The sequence below is a fragment of the Aquarana catesbeiana genome, linkage group LG08, assembly GCF_042186555.1.
Source record: "Aquarana catesbeiana isolate 2022-GZ linkage group LG08, ASM4218655v1, whole genome shotgun sequence".
Lineage (NCBI taxonomy): Eukaryota > Metazoa > Chordata > Amphibia > Anura > Ranidae > Aquarana > Aquarana catesbeiana.
This window is the reverse complement of record NC_133331.1, coordinates 140,997,031-141,024,517: the sequence shown is the minus strand read 5'-3', so window position 1 is coordinate 141,024,517 and position 27,487 is coordinate 140,997,031. Positions and strand designations below refer to the sequence as shown.

Here is a 27,487-nt window from a genome sequence, read left to right as displayed (position 1 = left end):
TAGTCACAACTTTCATTTTGGCGCCATTCACAACACAGTAGGAGTTAAATTTTTTATTAACAGGTTTTGTAACAATTATAAAAAACAGACACACACAAAAATACTTCCACAGGAAGACTGTTCATTAACATAACCTTGAAGTCAAGTAAAAGTGCAGTGATGGCCATGGCATTTCAAAATTCTAGAAAGACACTGGTACTTTAAAAACAAACCTTATCAGGTCTAAATTAAACCACTACTGTGATAAGGCAGGTCAATCGCTCTCTAACCTACAGTTAAAAAGCTATACATAGGGAAATTTGTTCCTCTTATGGGACTTTAAAGGGAAAAAAGCTACTCTGTTGTAATCATGAGTATAAGGTTTTATTAGCATGTACACATCTACAATGCAAATAGAAAATACAAAAGTAAAATACAGGATGCGTGACGCAGTGGGTATGCGTGGTGTACCTACCTGAATAGGTTTTAAACTTGGATGGTATTAGATATATACTTATGTTAACTTTTTTGTCATACATTTTGCTCATGACTGTCTTTTCAATTAGACATGTTTTTGTCGTGCTGGTCTTAATCATACACCCCTGAAGAGCAACACTAGAAACGCGTCAGTTACTCCCCGTATGCAACGGAGTCAATGATTGTAACCTTATGTACTGCATTGCATACCCATTGTCACGCATCCTGTATTTTTCTTTTGTATTTTCTATTTGCAATGTAGAGGTGTACATCTACACCCTTTGCTAATAAAACCTTATACTCATGATTACCACAGAGTAGCTTTTTTCCCTTTAAAGTCCCATAAGAGGAACAAATTTCCCTATGTATAAACTATTGGGGATGTGGGTTAATCCTACTCTCTAGACCAACCTAGCACCACCCCTCCATTATTACAGTTAAAAAGCAAACAGTAGAAAGAAGTGCAGAGCGAACTAGTCTGGGCATCTCAGACTGCAATTTCCTCCATGTCTTCAAGAACCATAAACGTCCCACTTTCTTTGCAGGTTGCATTATTTTTCATTTGTTCTAGAAAAGAATGGAATAATTGTTATGGTTAATACAGAATTTTTGTAGTACAGGAATGCCCACCCATTTGTTATATGTATTATTCCAAGCACAGCACTACATGTCACTGGGAACATGTACAATTCAGATTTGGTGTGTTGCAATTACAGTTAAAACAGATGAATAAAGCCTATATTCACAGATGGGGCACATTTCTCCACTGACTGTAGCAGAAAGGCAGGGCTCAGTTGGCTGGCACATGCCCTTTAATGGTGTTCATATCATGGGCAAGCAAAAGACTATGCACATTTCTCTTTTGTATGCATCACCCAGAAGGTTCAACTCACCAATGAGGTCACTTCTATCAAGTAACAATTCAAGGTCTTTGTCACTTATGACTTTTCCATTGGATCCTTTTACTTCTCTGAAAAATAGAGAAACGCTTAAACTTCACAAAATGTACTGTAAAAGCTGCCAGTCAACACTTTAAACAGTACTCAAATTTTACCATGGCTCAAGCAATTACACAGAAGAAAAATGCTCTATGCGCATGAGCCTGAAACCTACTTGGTCCATACTTTGCTGCGCAGAATGCTCTATAATCTTGTTTTCCCCATGCATTTTAAAAATGGCACCTTGGACTCAATGGTTAAAGGATAACTTAAAAAAAATTGCATAATTTTGAAGGTTAAAAAAAGTGCATTTTTCTCTTCTCCAGAACTTGCAACCAATGGATTGCAGGTGAAATGTCAAGCTCCTGTAGACTCCAAGACCCCATTACACAACTTGTGTTCAGATTTCCTTTAGATTTACCAAAACCATGTAGTGCCCGATTGCATACATACAAATAGACCCTCTTAAGGTTTGACCTCATATGGTTTTGGTAAATCTGAAAGAAAACCCCCCACAGAAGTTTTATAGTGTGTATCAAGCTTTACCACTCTGTGCCCTCACCTCTGAACAGGCGATCAGTTTCAGATCTGTAGCTTTCTGTGGAAAGAGCAAAGTAGGCACATGCTAATCAGCATTCTCACAGTCAACAGTGCGGCTGTGTGGGCAGAACATGTTACTAAAGCTGAACTTACTAAAAATTTCACCTGGAGGTTAGAGGATAAAGTATGGACATCACTTTCAGCAGCTCCCAACACTAACTGCCACAGTCAAAGGCTAAGGCCCCAAATGGGCATTAGTCAATATCTGCTGATACTTTAACCCACTTGCCTACTGGGCACTTACCACCTTCCTACCTATGCCAGTTTTCAGCTTTCACACTGAAAATTGTGTGGTGAATCTACACTGTACCCAAAATGAAAAACATTTTTCCCCCCACAAAAATAGGGCTCTTTGTATTTAAAATCATTTATTTTTTGCAAAAAAAAAAAAAAAAATTTTCATAGCTCTAAAATTTTTTAGACAGGTAATATATTTCTTCCCTCACTGATGTGTGCAGATGGGACTGCACTGATAATCGGGGCACTGATTAACAGTGTCCTGATTAGTGTAGATGTCTCTTTAACAAGCCGTTTATCGGCTCGCTTCTCACACGGAAAGCAGGTAACCGTCTTGTATTTACATTGTGATCAGCTGTCATTCAACACAGCTGATCACATGGTAAATGGCTGCTGTGACTTGACCTTTTACTCCAATCTGTGACCAGCTGAGTCCAAAGTGATCAGAGTGCGCAGGCCACGCAATCACGGTAGGATGTCCATGGACGGCCTCCTGGCAAAGTAAGCCCACGCTGTAGCAGTCTTTCAGCTATAGTGCAGCCGGGAAGGGGTTAAGGACCAAGTTGCTAGAGGCTTATTAAATACTTGCAGAACCTAATGGTCTGCAGACTAAAAATTCACAAACCAAGATTACACAATGCCCATGTTTAGAGCCCAAAAGAACAACCCTCCCACACAACCCATTCATCAATTGCTGCCATCCAGCTTCACCAGTTACAAATCACTGAGAAGGACATGCACAGAAGTCTACATCCCCTACTAGTCAACATTTTGTCCTAAAGAACAGGAGCATTTCATGCTCACTTGTTATATTTTAGGGATTACAATTTCTGATCTGTATACCTGTTCTAGGTCCGTGACAAATGTCGATGTTCATGGAAAAGCATAACAGTTAGAGAATTTGCATTCCCCCCCAAAAGTTTGCAATATTTCTCAGGACAGAAGACAGAGCCCCCAATTCTTACCTTTCATGATCCCGGGACTGAAGCAACTCCAGTAATTCTTTTGGATCAAGACAGCTTTTAGATTGGTTCATTCCACTGTGTCCACCTTTAAATTTATCTGGGGGAAGAAAAAAAAAAAAAAAAAAAAAAAACACACCACATTTATAGAAACGTTAAGCTTAAGTTGGGAATTTCACATCCAAAACCATAAAAAACACATGGCATTCTAAAAATACTGACATGTGGCAGCTTGGACATCAAGAACCAAAAATCACCCCAATCTGCAGACCTGAGAGCACAAGCGCCCCAACCCCCCTCAGAGGGATGAAGCATGGAGAGAACCACACCACCAATGGTTCACCATCAGAACTAAACATTAACATTTGCCAAAAACTTTACATAAGGGAGAGCATTAATATGTTTGCTAGCTTAACTGCTAAAAAAAAAAAAAAAAAAAAAAAAAAAAAAAAAAAACACTTTTGCAAATATTTTCTTGAATATATATGTTACAAATTTGGTACTAGATCAGTGGTTCTCAACCTAATGCCATGGACCCCTTGATACAACTTCCCAAGTTGTGGGGACCCAACAGTAAAATTATTTTCGTAGCGTGGGTTGTCAGCACTAAAGGCAAGACAAGCAATTTGCGCACCTAACCTACGGACATTTAGCGCTCCCTGGTTCCTTTCCACTCGTACAGTACATTTTAGGATGTACCACTGTTCAGCCCAGGATTTGGTGCCCCCTGGGAAATAATTTGACCCGAGGGGGGTACGACCCAAGGTTGAGAACCACTGTACTAGAGAAACAAGTTTCTCTACCATCCCCCATGCAAATGTATTGCACATGTATATGTAAAATTATGTTCACACCACATGTGAGTCACCACGACCGTCAAAGTGAGCACAATGATACCAGACTTCCTGTGTAACTTAACTGGTAACCTGTGAAAGGTTTAGGCATCGCCTATGGAGATATTTAGGTACCGTAGTTTGGTCGGGTGTACGCAATTTTAAAACTGACAGGTATCCATTTACTTGGCGCATCATTTATATTTTACTAAAAAATGGATATTCTATTGTGTGTATACACACACACACACACACACACACACACACACACACAGAAAAATTATGTGTTTAATACTTATTTTACTATGTAAACAGATTTCTAACTGCACCAACCCATGCGATCCATACATACAAAATTTAAAAAAAAAAAAAAAAAAAAAAAAAAAAACACCCCAAGTTCAGAAATCAAGTTGTGTAATAAAATAGTGTGAGCAATACACTTTTCATGCCAACTGAAATGTAATACTTTGAACAAAATCCTTTGTTGGTAATGACAGCTTCAAGACACTTCCTGTATGGAGAAGCTAGTCACTTGCATTGTTCAGGTGCGATTTTGGCCCATTCTTCCACAGTCTTCAAATCTTGAAGGTTCTGTGTGCCTCTATGAATGCTGATCTTTAGTTCTTTCCATAGATTTTCTATTGGATTCAAGTCAGGTGATTCTGGCAGCTTTATTTTCTTTGAAAGGGAGAAAGTTTCCTTGGCTCCGTTTGGGATCATTTTCTTGCTGAAATGTCCACCCTTGTTTCCTCGTAGATAGCAAATATTTATGAAGAATGTCTTGGTATATTTTTCCCATTTATCCTTCCTTCAATGATCTAAAGTTTGTAGGTGGGATCGTCATGTGGGGCTGTTTTTCAGCATACGTAACTGGCAAACTTCACTGTTAGTATATTTTTGGAGGGGGGGGGGGGGTTGGGTGTGACGTGCAATTCAACCTCCAAAACATGGTGTAGTCTGGCATCCAGGGGCGTACCTATAGCATTTGGCACCAGAGGCGGATCCTACATCTGGCACTCTGCCCCCCCCCCGATCGTAACTGTATGCACTCAATCCCCTCACAAATGTAAACACTCAGCTGGCCCACACTACAGCTCTGACCCCCCCCTACACAAACCACCTCCTCCCTTGTACTCACAGCCCCTACTAGTAAGGTGGTCTTCCTTGTCCCAAGTCTTGATTCCACATGTCCCTGTGTAAATTGCTGGCAGCAAACACACACAATGCAGTCAGAGGTGGCACTATAGAGCCCAATGTGAGCTCAGTGACACTGAACAAAATGACACTGCACACTCGCATAAACACAGAGCCAGCACCCGCCACTCCCTTGTCCCGGTTTTGATAGCCAGCCTGACACCCCTAACAATGTGTGGCACCTGGGGCAGACTGCTCCAACCCGTAGGTTCACCACTGCTGGCATCCAAAGGGTTCATTTCATCTGACCAGACTATTCTCCCAGTATGTCACAGGCTTGTCCAAAATGTTGTGCAGCAAACATGAATTTTCTTCATCAATGGAGTCTTGCGTGGTGAGTGTGCATACAGGCCATGGCAGTTGAGTGCATGGTAAATTTTAAGAGGCTGTACACAAGATGACAAAGCTTGTAAGTTTAACAGCACATTGCATGCCATTTTTTTTTTTTTTTTTTTTTTTTACGGAGGGAAAAAGATCGTGTCCATGTTTTATGTCTTTGGAGAAAACAGACACCATTTGAAAGTTTGATGCTGGTTCCAGTCTGCCTGTGCCTCCCCTGTGTAAGTGGGAAAATAGCTTGTTTGACCTTGGTGAGAAGAGAGGTCAATAAATGGAGGAGAGTTCTATCGCTCTAGGAGTCTGGTATAATATTGGCTTTCTACACACTGGGATTGTACTAAGGAACTTGTCTGCTCCCCTACCTTTGGATATGGACCATTATATGCATTGCACCTTTTTGTACTTAAAGTTGAGTGCATTACTTATGGTTTTCTTTGAAACAACTGTACCCAATTTCTGAAGCTCTCCACAAGTGGTCCTTAAACAACTTTTTTCACTCCTGTCAGAAATCTTGTGATAAGCACCTGGTCATGGGCCAATTTTTGTTGTTTATGTGTGAATGCGCTGCTCCCATCTATGCACCCTTTTTAATATTCACATACCCTACCTATTATAGAACTAACCTATATAAAAAACATATACATGTGAAAATTCACCACATTAGACCAAAACCATATAACAAAAATCCGATGACATATATCACATATGTAACAGAGTCCCCAAATATATGCTTTCAAATCTTCTATCAATTGCCGTGATTGGCGTGCTCCTGTGTTCCTTCAATATTCATAAAGTGACTGTGTGATCCACCACCACCTGTAAGATTGGCCACTCACCAGATACTTCTTTAATAATACACCTTTGGTTCATTCATGGGATAACCACTCCACTTAAGAAAACCTCTTCAACGGCTATAATTGGACTTTAGTGTTCCTCATATAAAATATGGATAAAACGATCATCGCGCAATACGTTTTAAAACTGTTTATTATGTAAAAACAAAAAAAGAAGTGTACACTCACATTTAAAAGTGCCCTCGAGCCGGCACAGAGCTTATCCAGCAGTTAGGGACGGGTTTGGGAACTATAGCCTAGTTCGCTAGTTCGCATACTATGATGCGAAACGCGTAGAGGCTGCTGGGAGTTTTTTTGCCCACGTGATCGGAAACGGTAGTGGCTGGTGAGGACGCGAACGGATACGAGGGGTGGAACGCAAGCGGAACACGGAGGTCGCATATTGCACATAGGCGAACTAGGCTATAGTTCCCACACCCGTCCCTAACTGCTGGATAAGCTCTGTGCCGGCTCGAGGGCACTTTTAAATGTGAGTGTACACTTCTTTTTTGTTTTTACATAATAAACAGTTTTAAAACGTATTGCGCGATGATCGTTTTATCCATATTTTATATGAGGAACACTAAAGTCCAATTATAGCCGTTGAAGAGGTTTTCTTAAGTGGAGTGGTTATCCCATGAATGAACCAAAGGTGTATTATTAAAGAAGTATCTGGTGAGTGGCCAATCTTACAGGTGGTGGTGGATCACACAGTCACTTTATGAATATTGAAGGAACACAGGAGCACGCCAATCACGGCAATTGATAGAAGATTTGAAAGCATATATTTGGGGACTCTGTTACATGTGTGATATATGTCATCGGATTTTTGTTATATGGTTTTGGTCTAATGTGGTGAATTTTCACATGTATATGTTTTTTATATAGGTTAGTTCTATAATTAATAGGTAGGGTATGTGAATATTAAAAAGGGTGCATAGATGGGAGCAGCGCATTCACACATAAAAAACAACATTTTAGTCCTTTCCTATGAAAGGTTTTTTGAATGCAGCAGCCAAAAAAAATCACTATTAAATTGATTGAAATATTGGTTTTGCGCCGGTGACACACACATTAATGGGTCAATTTTTGGTGAAATGTTCTTTCTACTTCTGGATTATGGCCCCAACAGTGCTCACTGGAACATTCAGAAATTCTTCTATAACCAATGACATCAGTAGGTTTTACAATAAGATTGCAAAGGTCAAGAGAGCCAATTGCCCCTACCCATCATGAGGTTTGTGACTCCTTGGTAATGAGACACCTTTTATAGCCCATCAGTTGGAGACTGAACCAGCCAATATTAATTTGCACCGACAAGGGGCAGGATTGCTTGCAAAGTTACTGATAGATTTCAGCTGGTGTCTTGGCTGTCCATGCCTTTTTTTGCACCTCCATTTCTTTAGTGTGTTAATACTTTTCCCCTGTGTCATTCCAGTTTATTACAGAACTTTCTGAACATAGACAAGTGGTGAAAATTTCAGTCACTAGCGCCTGTAGAAATATTTACTTATCTTTACATGCAGTCTCACAAACTTTTGTCCACACAAGCAAAAAGCCTGGGGGGGTTATGTAAACCACTTCTGCTGTTTTTTTAACACATATAACACCTAAAACCCCCAGGAGCATTAGGTTTTCTGAAAGCAGAGGCCTTGTAGAATAAAAAACAGTTGCATATTTGCACAACTATTAAATGCACGTTTTCAGGAAAAAAAAACAAACACACACTATGGTTATGTTTTAGGACATTGCCCTCACTCACGTGTTTGCGTGATACCTCATGTGTGGTGATTGCAGTTTACATAAGATGCACACGTTAGCATTTGAGCATGTGCAGAGCAACAGGGGTTACATGTAATTGAGCAGGTGACCATTACTCTTTATGGAGACACTGGGGGTCTAATGGACCCCCAATGTCTCCTGCACTCCAAAGCAGCCAACAGGACACAGACCTCCTCAATTAGCCACTTTCATGACTGTCACTTTACATCCAGTTGAAGAAACAGAGCACAACCTTGTGGCTGCTATATGGAATATTCGATTAGATTGCTTGGGATAGCAGGCATTGCAAGCATCATACTAGATTACCAATTCAAGTTTAGATCATTTTAAACTACAAGGGTAGGTAACTTACTTTTGTGGATCACCAGCTTCTCTAGCTTTCTTTTGGCTGCAGCCCTTTCCACAATCTTTTGATCTATAGTATTTGCAGTCACTAGTCTATACACCACAACAGGTTTTGTCTGACCAATTCTGTGGCATCTGTCCTGGGCTTGAAGGTCAGCTTGAGGATTCTGTGCAAGAGAAGACATTTTAGAAAAATCATCTATACCAAGGACACAACCAATCTGAAGCCAGCAAATTCAGACATGTAACTGGTAATTAAAATGTTCCACTATACGCAAGTATTATGCTAACAAATAAACCAGAGGAATGAACGTCCATTTAACCACACAATGACACCCTCAATCTCAAGAATCAAGGAAAGCAACCTTGTTGCAGTTGGTGAGCAGAAAAAGATGCTGCTACACAGTAGCCTGTACTTCTAGATGCAATTTACCACTAGCGCTGTATTTGATTTAAAGGAGCCAAGCAGTGTTAAACACATTGTAACTGGATGGAGAACCACAACTAGCATGTCAGAAAGATTGTCATAATTGAAATCCACAGTTCTGCTATGACTCAAGTACTACAGAAGCACCAAGATCTTTGACCCGTTTGCCTGCTAGCAAGAAAACATTGTCAATATAGATGAAAGAATTACCATTTGCTGCATTTTACATTGAGATTGCCATTAACTCTATCCTACCATGGACACTAGAAAAAAAAGAAAAAAATTGTAGACTTTTTTTTAGAAAATATATATATAGCATTTACCCAGTCACTGTCAAAAAGGATTACTGTATCCGCTGCTGTTAAGTTAATTCCCAGTCCCCCTGCCCGTGTGCTAACCAGAAAGATGAAAACATCAGGGTCAGTATTAAACTTGTGCATCTGTGAGAAAGAAGAAGAAGAAGAAAAAAAAAAAAAAAAAAAAAAAGTTAAGGGGCATCACAGAACACATCAGTAGGTACACAATATCCATAAACAGAGCTGAACCTCACATTCTCTTCTCTTTCTGCATATTTCATAGTTCCATCCAATCTACAGAAGGTGAAATTTCTGTAATAGCAGTAATCCATTATTATGTCCAACATCATTGTCATTTGTGAGAAGATCAAAATCTAAGAAAAAAAAAGATGCATAATAAAAAAAAAAAAAAAAAACGGATACTACGAAAGGCAGGATTTTAAATAAACGCACAAATCTATAAGTAAGCAGCATTAATACCTTGTGTCCTCTTTTCTTCATTTCTGGCAACATCCGATCCAAGATCAAGAACTTTCCTGAACTATTTATCAGTTCCTTGTCAATCTGGCAAAAAATTAAAACAAACAAAAGACTTGTATGGCAAAGTGTGTTTATTTTTGCACACAAACACATTAGTTCACATATATGTGGCGTGGGAAAAACCACGAATCCTGAACACTTCCATACACTGAAAAAATTGTACTCAGTTCATGCATATGTCACCAGTCTTAATGTTAAATTAATGACACCCCAAAACAGATGGCAAAACGTAGTGAGATTGTAAGAAACCAGATCACATATATAAAAAAAAAAAAAAAAAAAAAAAAAAAAAAAAAAAACCTTGCACGGTGCAAATTGAGCCCATACAAAATGAATGGGCTCAAATCGCATGCGATTTGAAAAGGAATGCAGAGCAATTCTTATCTGAATCATAAGTGGTGTCCTGCACCGCATATATGTGAACCCAGCCTTTGTTGCACCTGAAAAAAAGTTCACTCTTCAGTTACACATAAAGACTACCTCTTGAAGCCTTACCTTGAACTCCTGGGTTACGGGATCTAGAGGATATTCAATCAAATATGGGTGGTTACAACATTTTCTCAACAACATCATGATATTCCTCATTTTAAGGTTCACTTCTGCACTCCCTGGCAGATTGACTTCCATCACAATCCTGCAGAAGACAGAATGTTTAGTGTACACTTAACATCTACAGCTGGTCGCCAATAGAGAAGAGTTACATAGCAAATACCTTTCTTGCTCAGCTTCCTGCTGTTTGAGGAGGCGGATAAAAAGTTCATCCGGAGTTTCTTTATCCACCTCACTATAATTCACCACTTTGCGACTTCTTCTTTTCCCTCTTCCATTAGATATTTGTACTGGCTCTGTGGGCTAACCAAGAGGAAAAAAAAAAAAAAAAATTAAAAACCCCCACACGATGCACATTAGGCAATGTTTTATAGCATTAACATTAAACAAATTAAAAAAAAAAAAAAAAAAAAAAAAAAAAGTGTCCAAGAGGGAAATTAGATCACAATTCCAAACCGCAGGTAGAAGAAAAATTCAGCTAAGCTCTGCGTAAAATATCTTAAAGGGGAACTTTTCAGCCTGGGTCCCTAACAGACAACTTCTCCCTGTGTGCTGGTCTTTGAGCAATGCCACTGACCAGCGCAGGATGACAACTCCTGTGCAGGGGTCAAGTCAACCTGGCAATTTAAGCTGAGCATGTGCAGCTGTTTACATGTTGCAGAACTGCGAGCAGGTAGTTACATGGATTTTATTGGACACATTGTATGTTTTTTTTTTGTTTTTTTTTTTTTTTAAACAGAACACACACACACACACAACCCATGCCTAGTCATAGTCTTGGAAAATGCTTTCAGTATCTTTATTGGAAATACTGAATATTGAAATTAAAATTTCATTGCCATGGGAAATCACTCCTTTATTAATTTTCAGTTTCACAATTCAGTGTGTCGAACTGCATGCTCAGTTTTATTCATAACAGAAAGCCCTAGGAATACAGATAAAAGGAATCCATTTTACACTGTTACAGTGTACAACCAAATCTTTAATGCCAAATACACTCAGAAGTGTGCCAATGCCTACAAACTGACTAGTGGTGCCATTAATATAGAGTACCAACTTCTAAAAACACAAGAAAACTTGCAAAAGAAGTTTACCAATAAAGTTTGTGCATGGATTCAGCGATTTCCTACTCCGAGAGGAACAGCAGTTCACATGAGAAATGCATGGCTCCAAGACAGCATGGAAAATAACTAATCTCAGGCTTCCCCCAACTAAACCCTGAGGGGAGAGGAACCCTACACATGCATGGCCCCCAGCTGACGCCATGCAATGCAAAATGATACTAAAATTTTCCAAGTCAGAACAAAAATCAAAAAATGCAACTTAGTGACTACCTTGTCCTGTCCCACAATTTTTTCAATGGTCCGATTCACTATGGCTGTGTAAAACTCCTCTTGTTTCTTTGTTAATGGAGCATAGACCATAACTTCTCGCTTAGGCGGCACCTCCAACGTTACATCAGTTTTTAGTCTTCTTAACAGGAAAGGTGTTAAAATCTAGAAGAATATAAAAAAAAAAAAAAAATATATATAATAAAGTTTACTCGTCCCAGAGAAACAGGGATTAATGTAATGGCATATTATGGGGGGTGGGGAGGGGGCCGGCCCAATTCAACATTTAAGATATGGTATTACCTGGTGCAGCATATGTAAAATGTTCTGTTCACGTTCCTTGACCACAATGTCGTTAGCATTCTGAGAGATACCAGTTATATCAAACCAGGATTCAAAGCTTTAGAAAAGAAATGAAGGGTTAGAAAGCCAGTGTGTAAATAGCCAATCCGCTGAAGTCAAGCAGTCAGTGTTTAGTTACCTTCTCAAATCATCAAACACATCTGGTAGCAGGAAATTCAAGAGAGACCACAGCTCTGCTAGGTTGTTCTGTAGTGGTGTCCCAGTGAGGAGCAGCTTATTGTCAGACCGAAATTGCTTTAATTCTCTTATAAGTCGACAGTTCATATTTTTAATCCTGTGCCCTTCATCTAGAATCATGTATTTCCAGGATCTATGCTGTAGAATTCATAAAAAAAAAAAAAAAACAAAAAAAAAAAAAAAAAAAAAAACAGTGATAGAGATATATATAGAGACACACACACACACACACACACACACACCACAATTCCCACAGCCCATCCAATAAAGATGTAGAGGTAGTGTGCTGTACCCGCCCCCCAAAAAAAAAAAACCCCCACACACACACACACACACACACGTCCTCTGCCCAATTGCCAAGACCAACCCAATCACTGGAGGCAGCTCCCTCCCACCCCTGCCCTCCAACCAGCACTATGTTGTCTCCCGCTCTCCAGTGAACGGGTGGAAAGAGGCAGAGAAGAGCTGTGGCGGCGATCTACCCGTCTGCTCCCTGTGGCCGATCGCGATTGACAGCTTGCCAACCCCTGCTTTAATGCACATATCTGTACAATATTATACAATACCTGCAAGACTGGACGATCCCTCATGGCAATCTCAAAAGATGTGATAACCACAGGATAAGTTTGCAAAACCCCATCTCGTTTATTAATTTTTTGTGCCAATTGACGACGTTCTTGTTGGTTACCATGGTAAAGCAGCACTGGAATCTGCAACACATTACAAAATGTCTATATTTTAAATGTGGATTTGAATGACATTAAGGTCCCTTTCACACTGGGGCGGTGCCAGCAGTAAAACAGCGCTATTTTTAGTACTGGTATTCGGCTGCTAATGGGGCGGTTTTACCCCCCTGCTAGCGGCCGAGAAAAGGTTAAACCACCAAAGCACTGCTGCAGCAGCGCTATGCAGGCGGTATAGCCACCCTACCCCATTCATTTCAATGGGCAGGGGCGGTATACACACCGCTCCTAAGATGCTGCTAGCGGGACTTTTTACCGTCCTGCCAGCACACTGCTCCAGTGTGAAAGCCCTCGGGCTTTCACACTGGAGTGCGAGGAGCGGCTCTTTCAGGGCGCTTTGCAGGTGCTATTTTTAGCGTTGTAGTGCCTGCAAGGCACCCCAGTGTGAAAAGGGTTCTAAAATAACCTGTCTGCACATTGTCACAATGGCATTTTTTTAAAATAGCTGTCCAAGGAGTTACTACAGTGTACATCCACAATTTGTTCGATCGGATTAGTTTTCTTTATACTATGAATCACTGCTCAAAACAATGGCAAAAAAGTGAAGATTGTACTAGTTTGAGTACCAAGCTGCCTCATTCTCAAATCAAGAAACCACCCACCCCCCCACCCCCAAACACACCTGTCAACATTTAACCACTTCCGGACCAGCCGCCGCAGTTTTACTGCAGCAGGTTGGCTTGGCAAATCAATGTTACCTTACGTCGCTTTCGCCTTTTAGCCAATATAGGCGTGCACCCGGAGCCACTGCGATGACTTGTGACAGAGCAAGAACCAGGATGTGTGTGTAAACACACAGATCCCAGGGGAGAGGAGAGATTGTCGGTGTTCATACCAAGTATGAACACCGATCTTTTCCCCAGGTCAGTCTTATCTTTCCCCCTCTTCCCCCCCCACAGTTAGAACACACCTAGGGAACCCAGTTATCCCCTAGTGTTAACCCCTTCCCTGCCAGTGACATTTATACAGTAATCAGTGCATTTTTATAGCACTGATCGCTGTATAATTGTCAATGGTCCAACACAATATCGGTCCCAATAAAAAAAAAAAAAAAAAAAATTAATGAGCTGTAGGCCCCGGAAACACATTTTTGCCCATCTCCCCCCCCCCCCCGGAGGATAAAGGAGCAGTTGGGAGGGTAGTAAAAACACAGCTCATACATGTACTCCTTCCCCCAACATTTCTCTTGTAGAAGAAACCTAGAGAAATGTGAAAGTTTACATGTCCTTACCACCAACTCCTGAATAGCCATTTAGGGATAATATAGAAACCAGAGCTGCAACACTAAATTTTTTCAGAAACTGTTCAAAATTTTGGTTATAGACAATTCAACAGTCCATGATTCGTGAACCTGTGTCCTGTGTCCTTCCACCTCCAGGCAGAGCCATCGTTCCTCCGGTACAGCATAGAGAAGCAGCCAGCTGCCCCTCACAGCCCACTCAGGAGGTGCCTCTGCCCATCCTATATCAATCATATGTTACTGCTCTTTTGATACCTCAATGGTCAGAGAGAATAGTTAAAAAATGGATTGGATAACTGCATATCAGTTATTAGCTGTGCATCAAAACAGCTGAAGCCCATTATGAAGTTATCCCCAATCTTGGAAACTGGTAACATTTATTTTAGGGACACAACTATGAAACTACACTAAGCGCCCCAAGAAGTCTGCCATGTGTACCCAAGACAAAGAAAAGAACACTTTTGAACTAAGGAAGCCAAGCATGCACAGTATTAAACAAGCTTAGTATAGTTTAAGCCAAAACTAAAAAATTACCTCAGGAGAGAACCGTTTAAACTCAGATATCCAGTTAGGAAGAGTAGACAAAGGGCCACAAACCAAAAACGGTCCAGGTACACCTCTTTCAATCATCATCGCTATAGTAGCAATACATTGGACAGTCTTCCCCAAGCCCATTTCATCAGCCAAAATGCCATTAATTCCATTCTCCCACAACATCTGTTAGAGGAGGGGGGAAAAAAAAAAAAAAAAAAAAAAGTCATTCAAAGGTGGGGAAAAACCCTCATCAAAAATACAGACTTAAAAACCATTAAATATTTATTGTGTTAGGAAAACAGCAAAATGCCTGCAGTTTAATGGAATTCCCTTATCAAAGTTAGCCTACCCTGAGCCATTCCATGCCTTCCACCTGGTACCAGCGCATCACACCTCCAACAAAGTACTTTGGCTGCTGAAAAGGAACTGGTTGGCCATCTACTTTCCTCACTGGGTCCAGCATATGTTTAGCACTGTGCCTCACAGCTTGAGACAGGCGATCTTTAATTACAGTGTTCGAATCTCCCATCTGCTCAATCTCTTCAGATGTTAGTTTACAGGCAGAAGAATCATTCTATAGGTGGGGGGGGAATATATGATTAATAAAAATTAAATTCTAAAACAAAGATAAACTGTACAAATTCCTCACATATACCTCAGAATCCTGCTTGGATCGTTTGGAGGCAGTTAAAATATCCTAAGAAAAAAAAAAAAAAGTTAGGATTCCAATAGAATATTTTGCAGTGCTGTAATTCCATTAGATAAAAATGCTTACTTCTTTTGACATGACATCTGAGATGCAATAGCTTTCCTCACGTGGTCTTTTCTTTGCCTGAGCTAAAGGAAAAAGAAAAGCACCCCTTAATTGCCACATATCAGCGCACACTGGGTGAATGTACATAACCCCCCCAAGAAAAAAAAAAAAACCCACCACAAAGACTCACCTGTTTTGCCAGAAGTTTCTTTTGGCTACAAATAAAAAATAAAAGAAATGTAAGCATATCCCATATTCACAAAGTGGGTTTGAGTTACTAAATAGCATTACTACACATGATCTGGATGACTGAAGTCAGCCCAAGTTCACTTTGTAAAGTGAGACTTTTCTCCTTGGCTTAGTGATAGGTGAAAATGTACAGGCTTCAATCTAAAATTAGGTGCAGGCAAATATGATTTTTTTTTTTTTTTGGACTAAAAAAGGGGTTGGATGCTTTGAAGGGCACTGAAAGCCTTTTTGGCCTATACTGCTACCTACAGGATTAGCAAATAAAACTAGACGCTAGCCCAAGGTAACCTGTCCCACTGGGCCTCTGTTTTGTAGCAAAACATTGGAAAGAGCACGATCATAAACACAGGTGGGACTTGGTCCTCTAATGGACTCCAAGAAAAAGGATTTTACAGCGAGTGCAAAAATAAATAAATCTCTTGTTAATCGAAAATTTAAACAGAAGTCTTATACCTTGGAGATGTCCAAAAGCAGTTTGGAGGTGTGGGCACCCCTAGGGTGGAAGCCAAGACTTAAAAGTGAAATATGCCTTCAACATCCAATGAGAGCCCATACAGAAGTAGACTGCCAAGCTTTTAGCATACAGGAATCAAGACTTGGATTGTCCTGTCCCTCAGAACCTGGGTATCAACATACTTGCTAATAGCTATTGCTATTAAAGTAAGCAGGTAAAAAGCAGGATGGCAGCTAGGGACATAAGATCTTAAGTCAGCAGCTACAAAAATACTGCAGCTTTTAAATATGGCATGCTGGGGGGGGGGGGGGGGGGGGGGGTGTCGCCTTTCCTTAAAGCAGAAGTTCCATTTTTGGGTGGAATACAGCTTTAATATTGCATATTGCCCAGGTAATGTCTGCCTGGGAATATTTTTTTTTCCCCCTCTCAAACAAAACAAGAGAACAAAGCCCTGCTCCTCTCCCCCCTCCTGCAGTGTCGGCATCACTACTGTTTTAAGGGGTTGTGTAGCCCCCTAATATCCCAAGATAGAACTGTCACTTGTAAAACGTATAGAGATCTTGCAGGAGCAATAATGCGCGCTTCCACTGGAGCGTTGGGTATGAAAGGGGCTTTGCCTTTGGACATAGGCCCGTAACGCAGTGGTGACCTCAGGGTCTGCTTTAAATTAGCTGTTACTGCTTCCCTGCGGTTATAGTGAGAAAATTCTTCTGCTCTGGAACCAACTGCCCAAGAAACCAACTCAAGATGCTTCACAAACTGAGGGGGGGGGAGTGGAGATGGGGGGGGGCACAGCCCTCCACTTTCTCAGGTAATCCCACTATTCGCACATTGAAAATTGCTTAAGACGCAACAAAGTCCTCTGTGCACGTCAGTGGCTTTAGCTAGGTGTGTAGTGGATTGGGACTCTGAGCATATTGGGAAGTTCATCCTCTACCTCACCGATTCTCTCTGCTGCCATGGTTCTCTTATCTTTTGTAGATCCTGTCCGATCAGGCAGACCTCTTAATCCCCCAAAGCGTTCCTGTAAGATATTAACTGAGGTCAGGTCTCTGGTCCAGTCTTTGGGGTATTTAAGTTGACACAGAAAGCGCGTGGTGGGGAGAAGGTGAAGGAGGGGGTGAGAAGATGCCGAAGCCGTGCCATTTTGGTGATCGAGCCGCCTCCTCGGTTGCCACGAGTCAGCATCGCCACTGTTCGAGGCTAGATGTCTGTGGGTGTGAAAGCAGATGTTCCCGTGTCTTACGACCGAAACCGGGTGTCACAAAGCCGTATCAATTCAGGGTAATAGCAGGAGCTCTATGAAGAAGTGTCTGCTCACACCCTGGGCCCAGGCTGGTTAGGAGCAAAAAGTATTACCGAATTTCCTTCATCTTGATCATGCAAAGCTGACAAGAAGCTTTGGGAGGTAAAGACCTAGATTTGGCTGTATTTATCCAAAGACACCAGAGTATCTGCTGCTTCCACTAGGATCCCTGTACCTGGGAGACCATCCTGTCCAGTAGGTCCACATCCAGCATCCCCAAAACTGCAATAAGAGCTAAACAACCAAGTGAAGGAACCACTACTCCAGGATTCAGGTGCTGCTGGCTGTGGAAGCCTGCATGCCAATTATCTACACCTGTAATGTGCTTGTCTGACACATTCTGCTTTGAATAGGATCCAATCCACCCCTATCCAGGACTGGTCCAAAGCTGCAGGCAGCCAAAATTGCCTCAAGTTCAAATTGGTCAACTGGGAGAGGAGACTCATTAGTGATCATAGGAGAGTAGTCACACTGCTGCGGGAGCTGGAAGCCTACTGCAGCTAATGACTGGGGTTCTCATGTGTAGTCAATGTTGAGTGCATTCACAGGTGAGAACGCAGCCTTAATGTTCCGGCTTTAAAGCAGGTTTAGCCAGATTGGCATGTCTTAGACCTCGTGTTTGACACGTGCGCTGAGAGCCAAATCTGGCCCACTAGACCATTTTATGTGGCCCTTGCACCCTGTGCTTTTGCTGCCAGAACATTGTGGAACTCACTTTCTCCGCTTCCCAGTCACAAGGACAGCTTTCCTCAGCAGCTTGCAGCTCTCAAATCCCTTCCTACACTTATGGTGGAGACAGATGCTGACCAATGAGCTCCCTGCAAGCGAGAGCAACCTACACTGCTGGGAGGTACTACAGCCAGGCCGGTGAGATACAAGGAAACTTTGGGGGGGGATTTGTATGTGTGCAGAGGTGGGGAGAGTGGTACAGAGGTCAGAGTAGGGGCGGGGGAAGAAGGGAGATGTGGACAGCCTATGACAGAGCCAAACCCTGCACGCCGTGTCCTCCGAAAACCTGCACGGCCCTTTGGAGGCCAACCATAATGCTGATTTGGCCGCAATGAGATAGAGTTTGTTGTCCCCTGCCTTAGGAGTATGCAGAAAACGTTCTCTGCCCACACCTAAAAGTTCCGGTAAACACTGAAAAGCACCATTGAAAAAAATGACATGCCTTGCAGTAGACGCATATAGAATTGGCCTTTAAAAAATGCATAAAGGAAATCTGTAAAGTTTTATGTAGAGCCTGCTTAAAGAGCTCTCACCATGAGCAGAAGGAAAATAAAAACCCCACACACCAAATACGCTACCAGCACAAACTAGGTGCTACAGTGGGCTGATTGAAAGGTGTAGTAGCTTGTGTTTTTTTTGCAAGAGCCCTTTTCTCCAGCCGCAATCATCCACTACAAAAGAATAAAAAAAAAAAAAAAAAAAAAAGTTTTCCTTTCCATCCCCCTGAACAGCAGGCTGCAGCTCCTGATTATTTACCAACAAGCGGATATAGCCCTCATACACACACACACACACACACAAAACCCAAGCTAAAGGACTGTTCATTGACTGGCTGTGTGTATGAAGTGAATGCCTGGCCAAGCAGGGTGATGTGTGGAACTACTACGTTCAGCAACCCCACTACAGGGAGATAAGGAGAGTGCTACAGAATGCAGAGGCGGCAGGGTTTAGTGCTTGCTGTAACTGCTCAACATTGGAACCCCTATATTTGTAGGCTCCAGGAGGGGTGGAGCTAGAGCCAGCTATGACAGAAAAGAAAAATAAATAAAATTGCTTCAACAGACAGTGTTCAAATTTTAAAATGGAAACTGTTATAACCACAGGGATCCCTGGGGATTTAACAAGCTATTTTATTTTGCTGACAGTCTTATCTTTGTGTTTTAATACATCTATAACTAAAATATATCTTTTGCACTGCAGGCTTGTGTTATATTATTAAATAAGGCAGTTTATTATTAATTGGCAGATTGCAAGAAGATTTTGCCAAGGTATACACCGCTTTCATTTCTATAAACTTGAAATTAGGATACCTGTCCAGGTTTCGGCTTCTTTTCAAGTTTTTCTTTCCTTTTAATCTCCTGAAAAAAAAAAACCCCAAGAGGAACACTGTTACACTATTCACAGCTTTCATTGCACAGAGCTGTAGCAACATTCAGTCATCCCTGGCTGTACCCAACTCTACAGCAGCAAATGTTACCTGGACAAGCAAAAAACACAACATTTACAAAAACCGGGCTGATTTAATGAAAACAGTAAGCAGACCCCTCATACTCCCAGGAGTCAGGGAAGTTGTGGCAATGGCTTGTGTTATCCACCATAGTACACATCTAGGCAGCATAGCATGTCTTTCTGTACATTAACAGTGCATGGAAATAACTTACCTCCAGCTGCTGCTGTTCCATTTTAGTTAGAAGGAACTTGGAATAAATGTTACTTTTCTCAAGCAAATGCTGGAGCCTTTTATAGCGCATTTCATTGGAATCTCTTTCCCAAGACCTCTGAGCCTGCAAGAGGAACCAAGATAAACTTGTCAATGGAGGTACACAACTTATTGTGGAGCACATGTCCTGCCTTTAAAAGTTTGCATAGAGAAAAGAGTCCCCACACTGGGGCGTTTTTCAGGTGCTTTAGTGTGGGGAGAAAAAAAAAAAAAAAAAGCGCCTGTAAAGCACCTGAAAGAAGCCTCATCTGCAATACCAACGTGAAAGCCTGAGTGCTTTCACACAGACCCCTTTCACACTAGGGCGTTTTTCAGACACTTTAGCCTTTCACACGGCCAGCGCCCGAAAAACTCCCCTGTGAGAAAGGAGTCTCAAGCGGTGCTTTACCAGAGTTTTTCAGGCGCTGGCAGTGTGAAAGGGCTCGGGCTTTCACATTGGGATTGCAGACGAGGCTTCTTCCAGGCGCTTTAATGCTAAAGCGCCTGATAAACACCCCAGTGTGAAAGGGGTCTTACTTTTGACTTACTACCTCTGCTGGAAGTCTATTCCAAGCATCAACCACCCTTTCAGTAAAATACTTTCCAAGATTAGTTTTGAACTTCCCTCCTGCTAGCTTGGTCATGTCCCTGTGTTCCTCATCTTCACAATGAAAATACTGTGGCACCCCCCCCCCCCCATATGTATTTAAACGTTTCAGGGCCCCCCTCCCCCGACTGTGTACATAAAGCGGTTGAATGAATCGCATACTAGTACATTATGACATGCTTACCTTAGAACAAAGCCCTCTAGCAGTGCACTGTCACCACTGACAAGGCTTCCAGCCAGTCTCGCAGGATCCGGCTGTATGAGTGGCCAGAGCTGCGATGAGGTTATTCCTGTGCGGGAGCCCTCTGCTTTGGCACGGAGCTCTGAAGGTCTGGCATTCTATGCCTTTAGAGTGCATGCACCAGTGATGTTACCAGCTGCATTCAGTGTGAATCTCTCCTAAACACCACACACACACACACACACTTTATTACCACTTTAAGTTCCTGATCACTCAGACTGATCACCAATTTGTTTAAATCGATCTCATCAGTATCTTTTTGCAAGTGAGGTCTCCAGAACCGATCACCGTATTCTAAATTAATTCTAACTAAGGATCTATATAGGGGAATCAGAATAGCCTCTCCTGATGGCCCCCCTAGTGATGCACTCTAGAAATCTGTTCGCTTTTCCCACTTTGCCCATTTCTAAAAGTTGCTTTGTAGTGCTGGCCAACACTGTACCCGATATTGTACTCTGTCAAGGGAGCCTTTCCCTAGGCTTATGCCTCAGAATGGCCCTTTATGGCTAGTGTCCCATCACCTTAAGGTGGCAGCACAACTTAAGTAGTCAAGAATATGAAGAAGCCTTGTGTCCTGTGATATACTATTAGGTCTAGGCCCTACAGTTTCCCACATCTGCCTGCAAAAATTTCATGCTACCATCTGTAGATTGAAGACGACAAAGTTAGGTTTAGGCTGGTTTTCTAACAGCTTGCAGGTTTAAATTAGAGGACTGACAAAATCTGCTCTTAAAGGGTTAGTTCACCGTTACATAAAAACAGAGAAAATAGAATTGACAGAGGACACACCCCTATACCCTCGGTCCCCACTGTACTTACCTCAGTGGTTGCCAACCTATGGAGCTGCTCTTAGCAGTAGACATTTTCAAGCCCCAGGCTGAGGTGGTTACCTGGCCAGATTGGGGAGACTTCTACGCTCCAAACTAGATGGGAAGTGACACGGCTTCTGGCAGAGCTGCATCATCGGGGCATCGGAAGACTAGGTTCCGGTATCATGGGCGTGGCGATCAAACAGACAGGCATCTGGGGCCAGTGGAAGACCCAGCAGAGGCTGTGGCGCACACAAAGGAGCTATGGAGGTCATTACAGCATCCCAGGCGGTAGACTCTGGTTCCTCATGCACCGGCACCTCTCCCAAGTAAGCACGGTGAAGGGTGGCCATGGTTTACTCGGGGGGGGGGGGGGGTATAGACAACCTAAAGTGAAAGTATTGTTCACTTTAGGTGGTCTATAAATAAAAAAAAATAAAAAAAATATGATGTTTTAAACATGGTCATGTATTCAAGATGTTTTACTTTGCAAGCATGCTACTAAAGAGAAAAAAAAAAAAAAAAAAAAAAAAGTAAAATCCACAAAAATATTTGCACCTTTTCCATCATTTTTCGCTCCTCAACTTGAGCTGCTTTCTCAAGTTTTTCCTCTTCCTTTAACATTGCTGGAGTTATTAATCCATCCAGTAATTGAGACATCTCAGATTCCGATGAAGCTGCAAACAAGAACATTTGTTTTAAAAATGGTAGTCCCATTCTTTAGCTGCAAAGTTTAGATATTGAAACAAAATTCCTGTTCTATTTTCATCCATGTTCCATCAATGGAACGCTTCACATTTCAAACTTCTTTGGTCACATATGGGCTGAAAATCCTTTAGGGCTCTACTACAATGGTGGCATTCCAAAACAAAGCTGCTCATTATGGAACACAGAAGCTCATTGTATGCATTATGAATGTCCCCCCATAAGAACCCATTTTCAAAGTTAATGGTTTATCGAATCCTGCTATTACATGAAGCAAATACATTGCCCCTGTAGGTACACCGACTGCTAAAATTACAATGGCTAAGTGGTTAGCACTTCCGCTTAGCCGCACTAGATTTGTTGGTTCAAATCCCAGCAACATCGCTACCTGCTGGGAGTTTGCATATTCTCCCTGTGTTTCCTCTCACACTCATAAGACATGCTGGTAGGTTGATTGGCTCCTGTCTAAATTGGCCCTAGTATGAATGAATGCATGCATGCATGCATGCATGCATGCATGAAGAGGTAGGCTGGCAAAAAAAAAAAAAAAAGTTAGCAGCTAGTTTTTTGTAACCAACAAACCTTACAGATTTAACATGTTCCCGAAGGTGAACTTATCCTTTAACCCTTTCATAGTCAAAGCTTTTTTTGCACAGGTTTATAATAATAAAAAAAAAAAATAAACACACATTTTAGGCTTAAAGATTACATAAAACCCCCCAAACATTTTCTGAAAGCAGACACCCTAGAGAATAAAATAGTGGTAGTTCCATTTTTTATGTCACATGTAAAAAAGCTGCCCTTTGGGTTGGGCTTTATAGGCACTTAACTGGTATAACAATAATAAAAAAGAAAAAAAGAAAAGAAAAAAAAAAAGTTTTATTCATAACAAATGGTTAATAGAAACATGGAATGTACATGACTAGAAGCAACTATAATAACACCAACTGTAACATGGACAGTACAATAGGGATATGCTTCATCCGACACATTTCAGTGTCTGTTTTAACTCCATCGGGGTAGAAAAGATATCAATTCTAATCACTTCAGTAGTGTATATGTATACATTCCATGTGAATTAAAAACAAGAACACTGCCCCAGAAAGTTCCTGCTTGGTTCAGCTCCATCAAGTGTATGGTATATTGTGTTATAAGTTAAGAGCAGGGGTTTAACAAATATACCAAAAAGGCACATCAAAAGAGCTCCCTTGAAAAATAGGGAATCAGGCACACCGAGGCCTATAGACAGAATCCTTTCTTATAAGGGCCTGGTGGTAAGACGGACTATTTCCTGATAGGTGGTATTGCAGGAGTGCACCAGATGGTAGCGGTGTCCTCAAATAGGATATGCAGCATATCCTTTTTGATGCCATGATTTATTGCTCCACTGAATGTAATGCTCATCGCACTGCATTACATTCTTTCCCAGCCCCCTTCTGTACTGAGTGGCACCCACTATGCCTGTCCCGGGGGCCCCCAGATGGGCAAGCGGAGCCAGGATACATAGCCAGGGGGGGTACCATTCAGGCAGAAGCCCAGGCGCCAGGTCAAAATTTCTGGTCGTAATGGTGACCTGATGCCTGGGGTTTGTCGAGCCCTGGTGTAAAGTTGACAGCACTATAGAAGTACCTGAATTCAAAACCCTGACAAAACAATGGCCTAGGACAGTGATGGCGAACCTTTTGGCACCCCAGATGTTTTGAAACTGTTTCCCATGATGCTCATGCACTCTGCAGTGTAGGTGAGCATCAGTGGAAATGTTTCAAAACATCTGGGGTGCCAAGGTTCGCCATCACTTGCCTAGGAATAACGACCATCATGATGTTCTAGGAAATGCTTTAGCTCTAAAAATGGCACCAAGAAAAAAAAAAAATCTCTAAATGCTCCCAATTGTTAAAGTCCTGCAAGCAGTGTCTTTGGGGCGGTGGAGGAGCAGTGTATACGTCGCTCCTCCAACGCCCCTGCCCATTGAAATGAATGGGCACCGCTGCCAAAGCACCTGTAAAGCGCTTCAGCAACTGCGCTATTAAGCCTTTCTCTAGCCGCTAGCAGGGGGGGCGTTAAAAGCGCCCTGCTAGGGGCCGAAAAACTAGCGGTGCTTTACCGCTAACAAGGCTCAAGTTCACATATGTGCATGCATGTCTGCACCCATGTAGTGGTTACAGCAGCCCATTCATTTGAATGGACTGTTGTGCCCTCAAGACATGGGAAAGTCATCCCAGACCCTTTAAAAACGTGATGCACAGAAACGCATGGTGATTCCGATTTGCACACAAACACGCCAATGCAACGTGTGTCTGCTAAAGAGCACAACATTCCTGTGCAGGTCAGAAGATGCGATTATGCATGCAATCCCGACCTGCATACACATGAACCTAGGCCAAGGGCTCACACCAATGCTAGGCCCCTGTTCTGAGACTGCATCTGACTTGGAGTTGCATGAAAACAGATTATACAAGCAGATGCAGAGGTTGCATGAACACAACTGCCACGTCAGAACTTGACATGTGCAGCGAGCGCACGGATCTGAACAAAGACAGTTCTTAGTAAGATCCGTACACCTATTACTGCAGGCATGTTAAATTGTGTCTGTGCAGCCGCATCCTCTTGTATTGGTTGCTGTGTGCAACTCCGGGCAAATGCATTAGGTGTTAGCAGTTGGCACCACCCGACATTGTGCATGGGGACAGCGCCAACTGACAGACCACAAGAGCATCCTCTCTGCCTGACATAAGTGTTCATGGTTACTTCTCATAGGGAAACATACAGCTGTTTAATAGCAGAATCTGAAAGTAGAAGTGAACATATAAAAATCTGCCCATTCATGCATCTATAGTGCTGCCATCCTTATGTGTATGCAACACCAATATTTCCTGCACAATAACATAGCACTGATATGACAGTCTGGAGGACTTGGTCTAGGTGCACACGTGGGTCCAGTAATGAGTAGAACTACACTTATATCTACCAGCACACCACGGATCACAAATGTCGCTCGGAAGGCTATTTTTATCGAAGTATGATCACATTGAAAGAAAGGCGCAATGTTTCGGTTCCTTAGGGGGCACAAAAAAAAAAAAAAAAAAAAAAAAAAAGTGGGGAAGAATATCAGGGGCATATTTATTTCACTGCAGATAAACCAGCCTATTCAAAATAATGGTCTGTGTGCAACTGCAGAGAGACACAAAAATGTGGACCCTTGGCTATGTTCATACCTCTTTGCATGTGGCTTTCATGCATTTTTTGCAGTCCGAAGCACTTCTTTAAAAAAAAAAAAAAAAAAAAAAAAAAAAAAAAAAAAAAAAAAAAAAAGGTCCGATTGTTAAACACAACCTACCAAAAACACATTTAGGTACAATTGTAATGCACTTCTATTGAGGTTTAAAGCTCGGTTCACATCCAAAAAGCACTGCAAGTCATTTAACCTTATTTTTCTATGGGTCCCATATTTATGCAGTTTTTGAAGAAGGTACGCTTTTTTTTTTTTTTTTGGCAGCTGTAGCGTGTTTTTGGCTTCACAGACTTCAATAGAATTGCATCAAAGACAAATCTATGTGCTTTTGATTTTTTTTTTCTACACAACAGACACCTCTTTGCAACATCAACACAGTTTCCATTCGCCAGAAACATGCAAAATGCAATAAAAACCACACCTGAAAAAAATTGCTAAATGTGCAACAAAAATGCATCAGCCGCACATGCAGAGATGCGAACCTAAGATAAGGAAAAAAAAAAATCCCTGCACCTCCGCCAAAGACATACTGTAGGGGGTTACATAGATGTGAATGGGCCCCATAGGAAGCCCCCCGATCACCTGATCGTACTGCATTCCTGAAAAGGCTCCATTCACGCTTGTAGGACTCCAAAGTAGGGCGACATTGGGGTGCAAAGTGGAATGGGTGTGACTTGGATGGGACTTGTCCCTCTGCAATGTCAGACCCACGGTTGCATGTAATAATTAAAAAAAAAAAATAAAAACCACCACACAGCTCTAGGTAGAACTTTCATGCAACTTTTGAGAGTGAAGAATCTTGTCACACTAGCCTACTCCCAAGTTGCGTGATTGTCTGTGCAACTGGAGTCCATAACACGACTTTTAAGTGACTTTGATAAGACTTTTACACCCTGTGACATTGAAGTTGTGTCAAAGTCAGATTATAGTGGTGCTTTTCTGAAGTCGCAGTGACTTCAATAGTGTCAATTAGAACTGCTCAGAGAGATGCATGGCATTTCACATGTCCTGCGACTTGGGGGTCTCACAAGTCACACCTTAAAGTGATTGTAAACCCTTACAAACCACTTTTCATAACAGGTAAGCCTATAAATAAGGCTTACTTGTAGCTACCGTGGATTTTTTTTTTTTTTTGAATTCATACTTCCCTCTGTGGATGCAGCATCTGTCCCCCAGCATCTCTGCACTGAGAAACGAACCTCTGAACATTGATGCCTCGGTTCTTACAGATCCCCAAGAGGAGAGCTGTGGAGGGGAGGGGAGCGGATCGCTGAGACTGACAGCCATCAATCTAGGCAGCTGGTGGCTCCAGACTTGGGAAGTGGGGATGACGCAGTGACATCAGCAGACCACTCTCCAATGAAAACAGGTGACAGGAGTGCAAAATGAATTACACTTCTGTGACCCAGAGGAGAATCCCAGGATGGACTTCTCCTTTTAGTCGCACATCTATGAATGGCTATTGTTAGAAAACATGGAGGTACAACTTGTCATGCAACTTTGATGTTCAAAATCGCATGTCAAGTTGCACAAGTGTGATCATGGTGTAAACCCCCCCCCCCCCCCCCCCCCAAAAAAAAATGACCTGACCAATCCTGGACACAGAAGTCTGGGGGCTGCCATTAGAGAATTCTGAGCCAAGCCAGTTCTACTCCTTCTAATCTACATTCCATACTAGCTTAGCAGAAAGCCAGGCAATTAGCATTTCCGGAAGAAGGCCTGTCAGCCAATCTAACCCTCTCACTAAAAGTCTCCTTCCCTCGTGAAGAGTACAGAACCCTCAGGACACAAGGACTACGTGGTGTGTTATAAGGAGAGGACATTACCAGGGTCAGAGAGCGGCACTTCCACAGCAGGCATGGTGCGGTCCTGGTACACACAGCTCACACTCACTTCCACCACGACCAACTCGCGCCAAATCACTTCACAGATCTCGCGTCCCAATCAAAAGTCCGACAAACCCCGCCCCCTTTCCTTTGAAGT

The 27,487-nt window shown here is 42.0% G+C and overlaps 1 protein-coding gene across 1 annotated transcript; it reads right to left on the bottom strand.

The window, feature by feature from the left end:
- Positions 1-38: 38 nt before the first annotated feature.
- On the bottom strand, positions 39-27,487 carry HELLS (helicase, lymphoid specific). The gene is made up of 22 exons (XM_073596482.1): positions 27,331-27,487; positions 22,126-22,244; positions 19,873-19,995; positions 19,522-19,569; positions 15,664-15,688; positions 15,495-15,556; positions 15,375-15,416; positions 15,069-15,293; positions 14,720-14,902; positions 12,769-12,912; positions 12,144-12,340; positions 11,966-12,062; positions 11,666-11,827; positions 10,495-10,634; positions 10,278-10,416; positions 9,723-9,806; positions 9,497-9,616; positions 9,270-9,386; positions 8,527-8,686; positions 3,197-3,293; positions 1,350-1,426; positions 39-1,023 (listed from the first exon to the last, which is right to left on the bottom strand). Exons 1-22 carry the CDS (start codon positions 27,362-27,364, stop codon positions 944-946), a joined length of 2,475 nt encoding a protein of 824 aa, XP_073452583.1. The 5' UTR covers positions 27,365-27,487; the 3' UTR covers positions 39-943.

What these genes read in the sequence shown, in the direction of transcription:
- HELLS (XM_073596482.1), bottom strand. Translation starts at nt 27,364, where the DNA reads ATGCCTGCTGTGGAAGTGCCGCTCTCTGACCCTG. An exon ending in AGTGCCGCTCTCTGACCCTG is followed by an intron (nt 22,245 to 27,330) that starts GTAATGTCCTCT and finishes TCTTGTTTGCAG; the next exon opens with CTTCATCGGAATCTGAGATG. An exon ending in AGAAGCCGAAACCTGGACAG is followed by an intron (nt 15,689 to 19,521) that starts GTATCCTAATTT and finishes TTTTATTTGTAG; the next exon opens with CCAAAAGAAACTTCTGGCAA.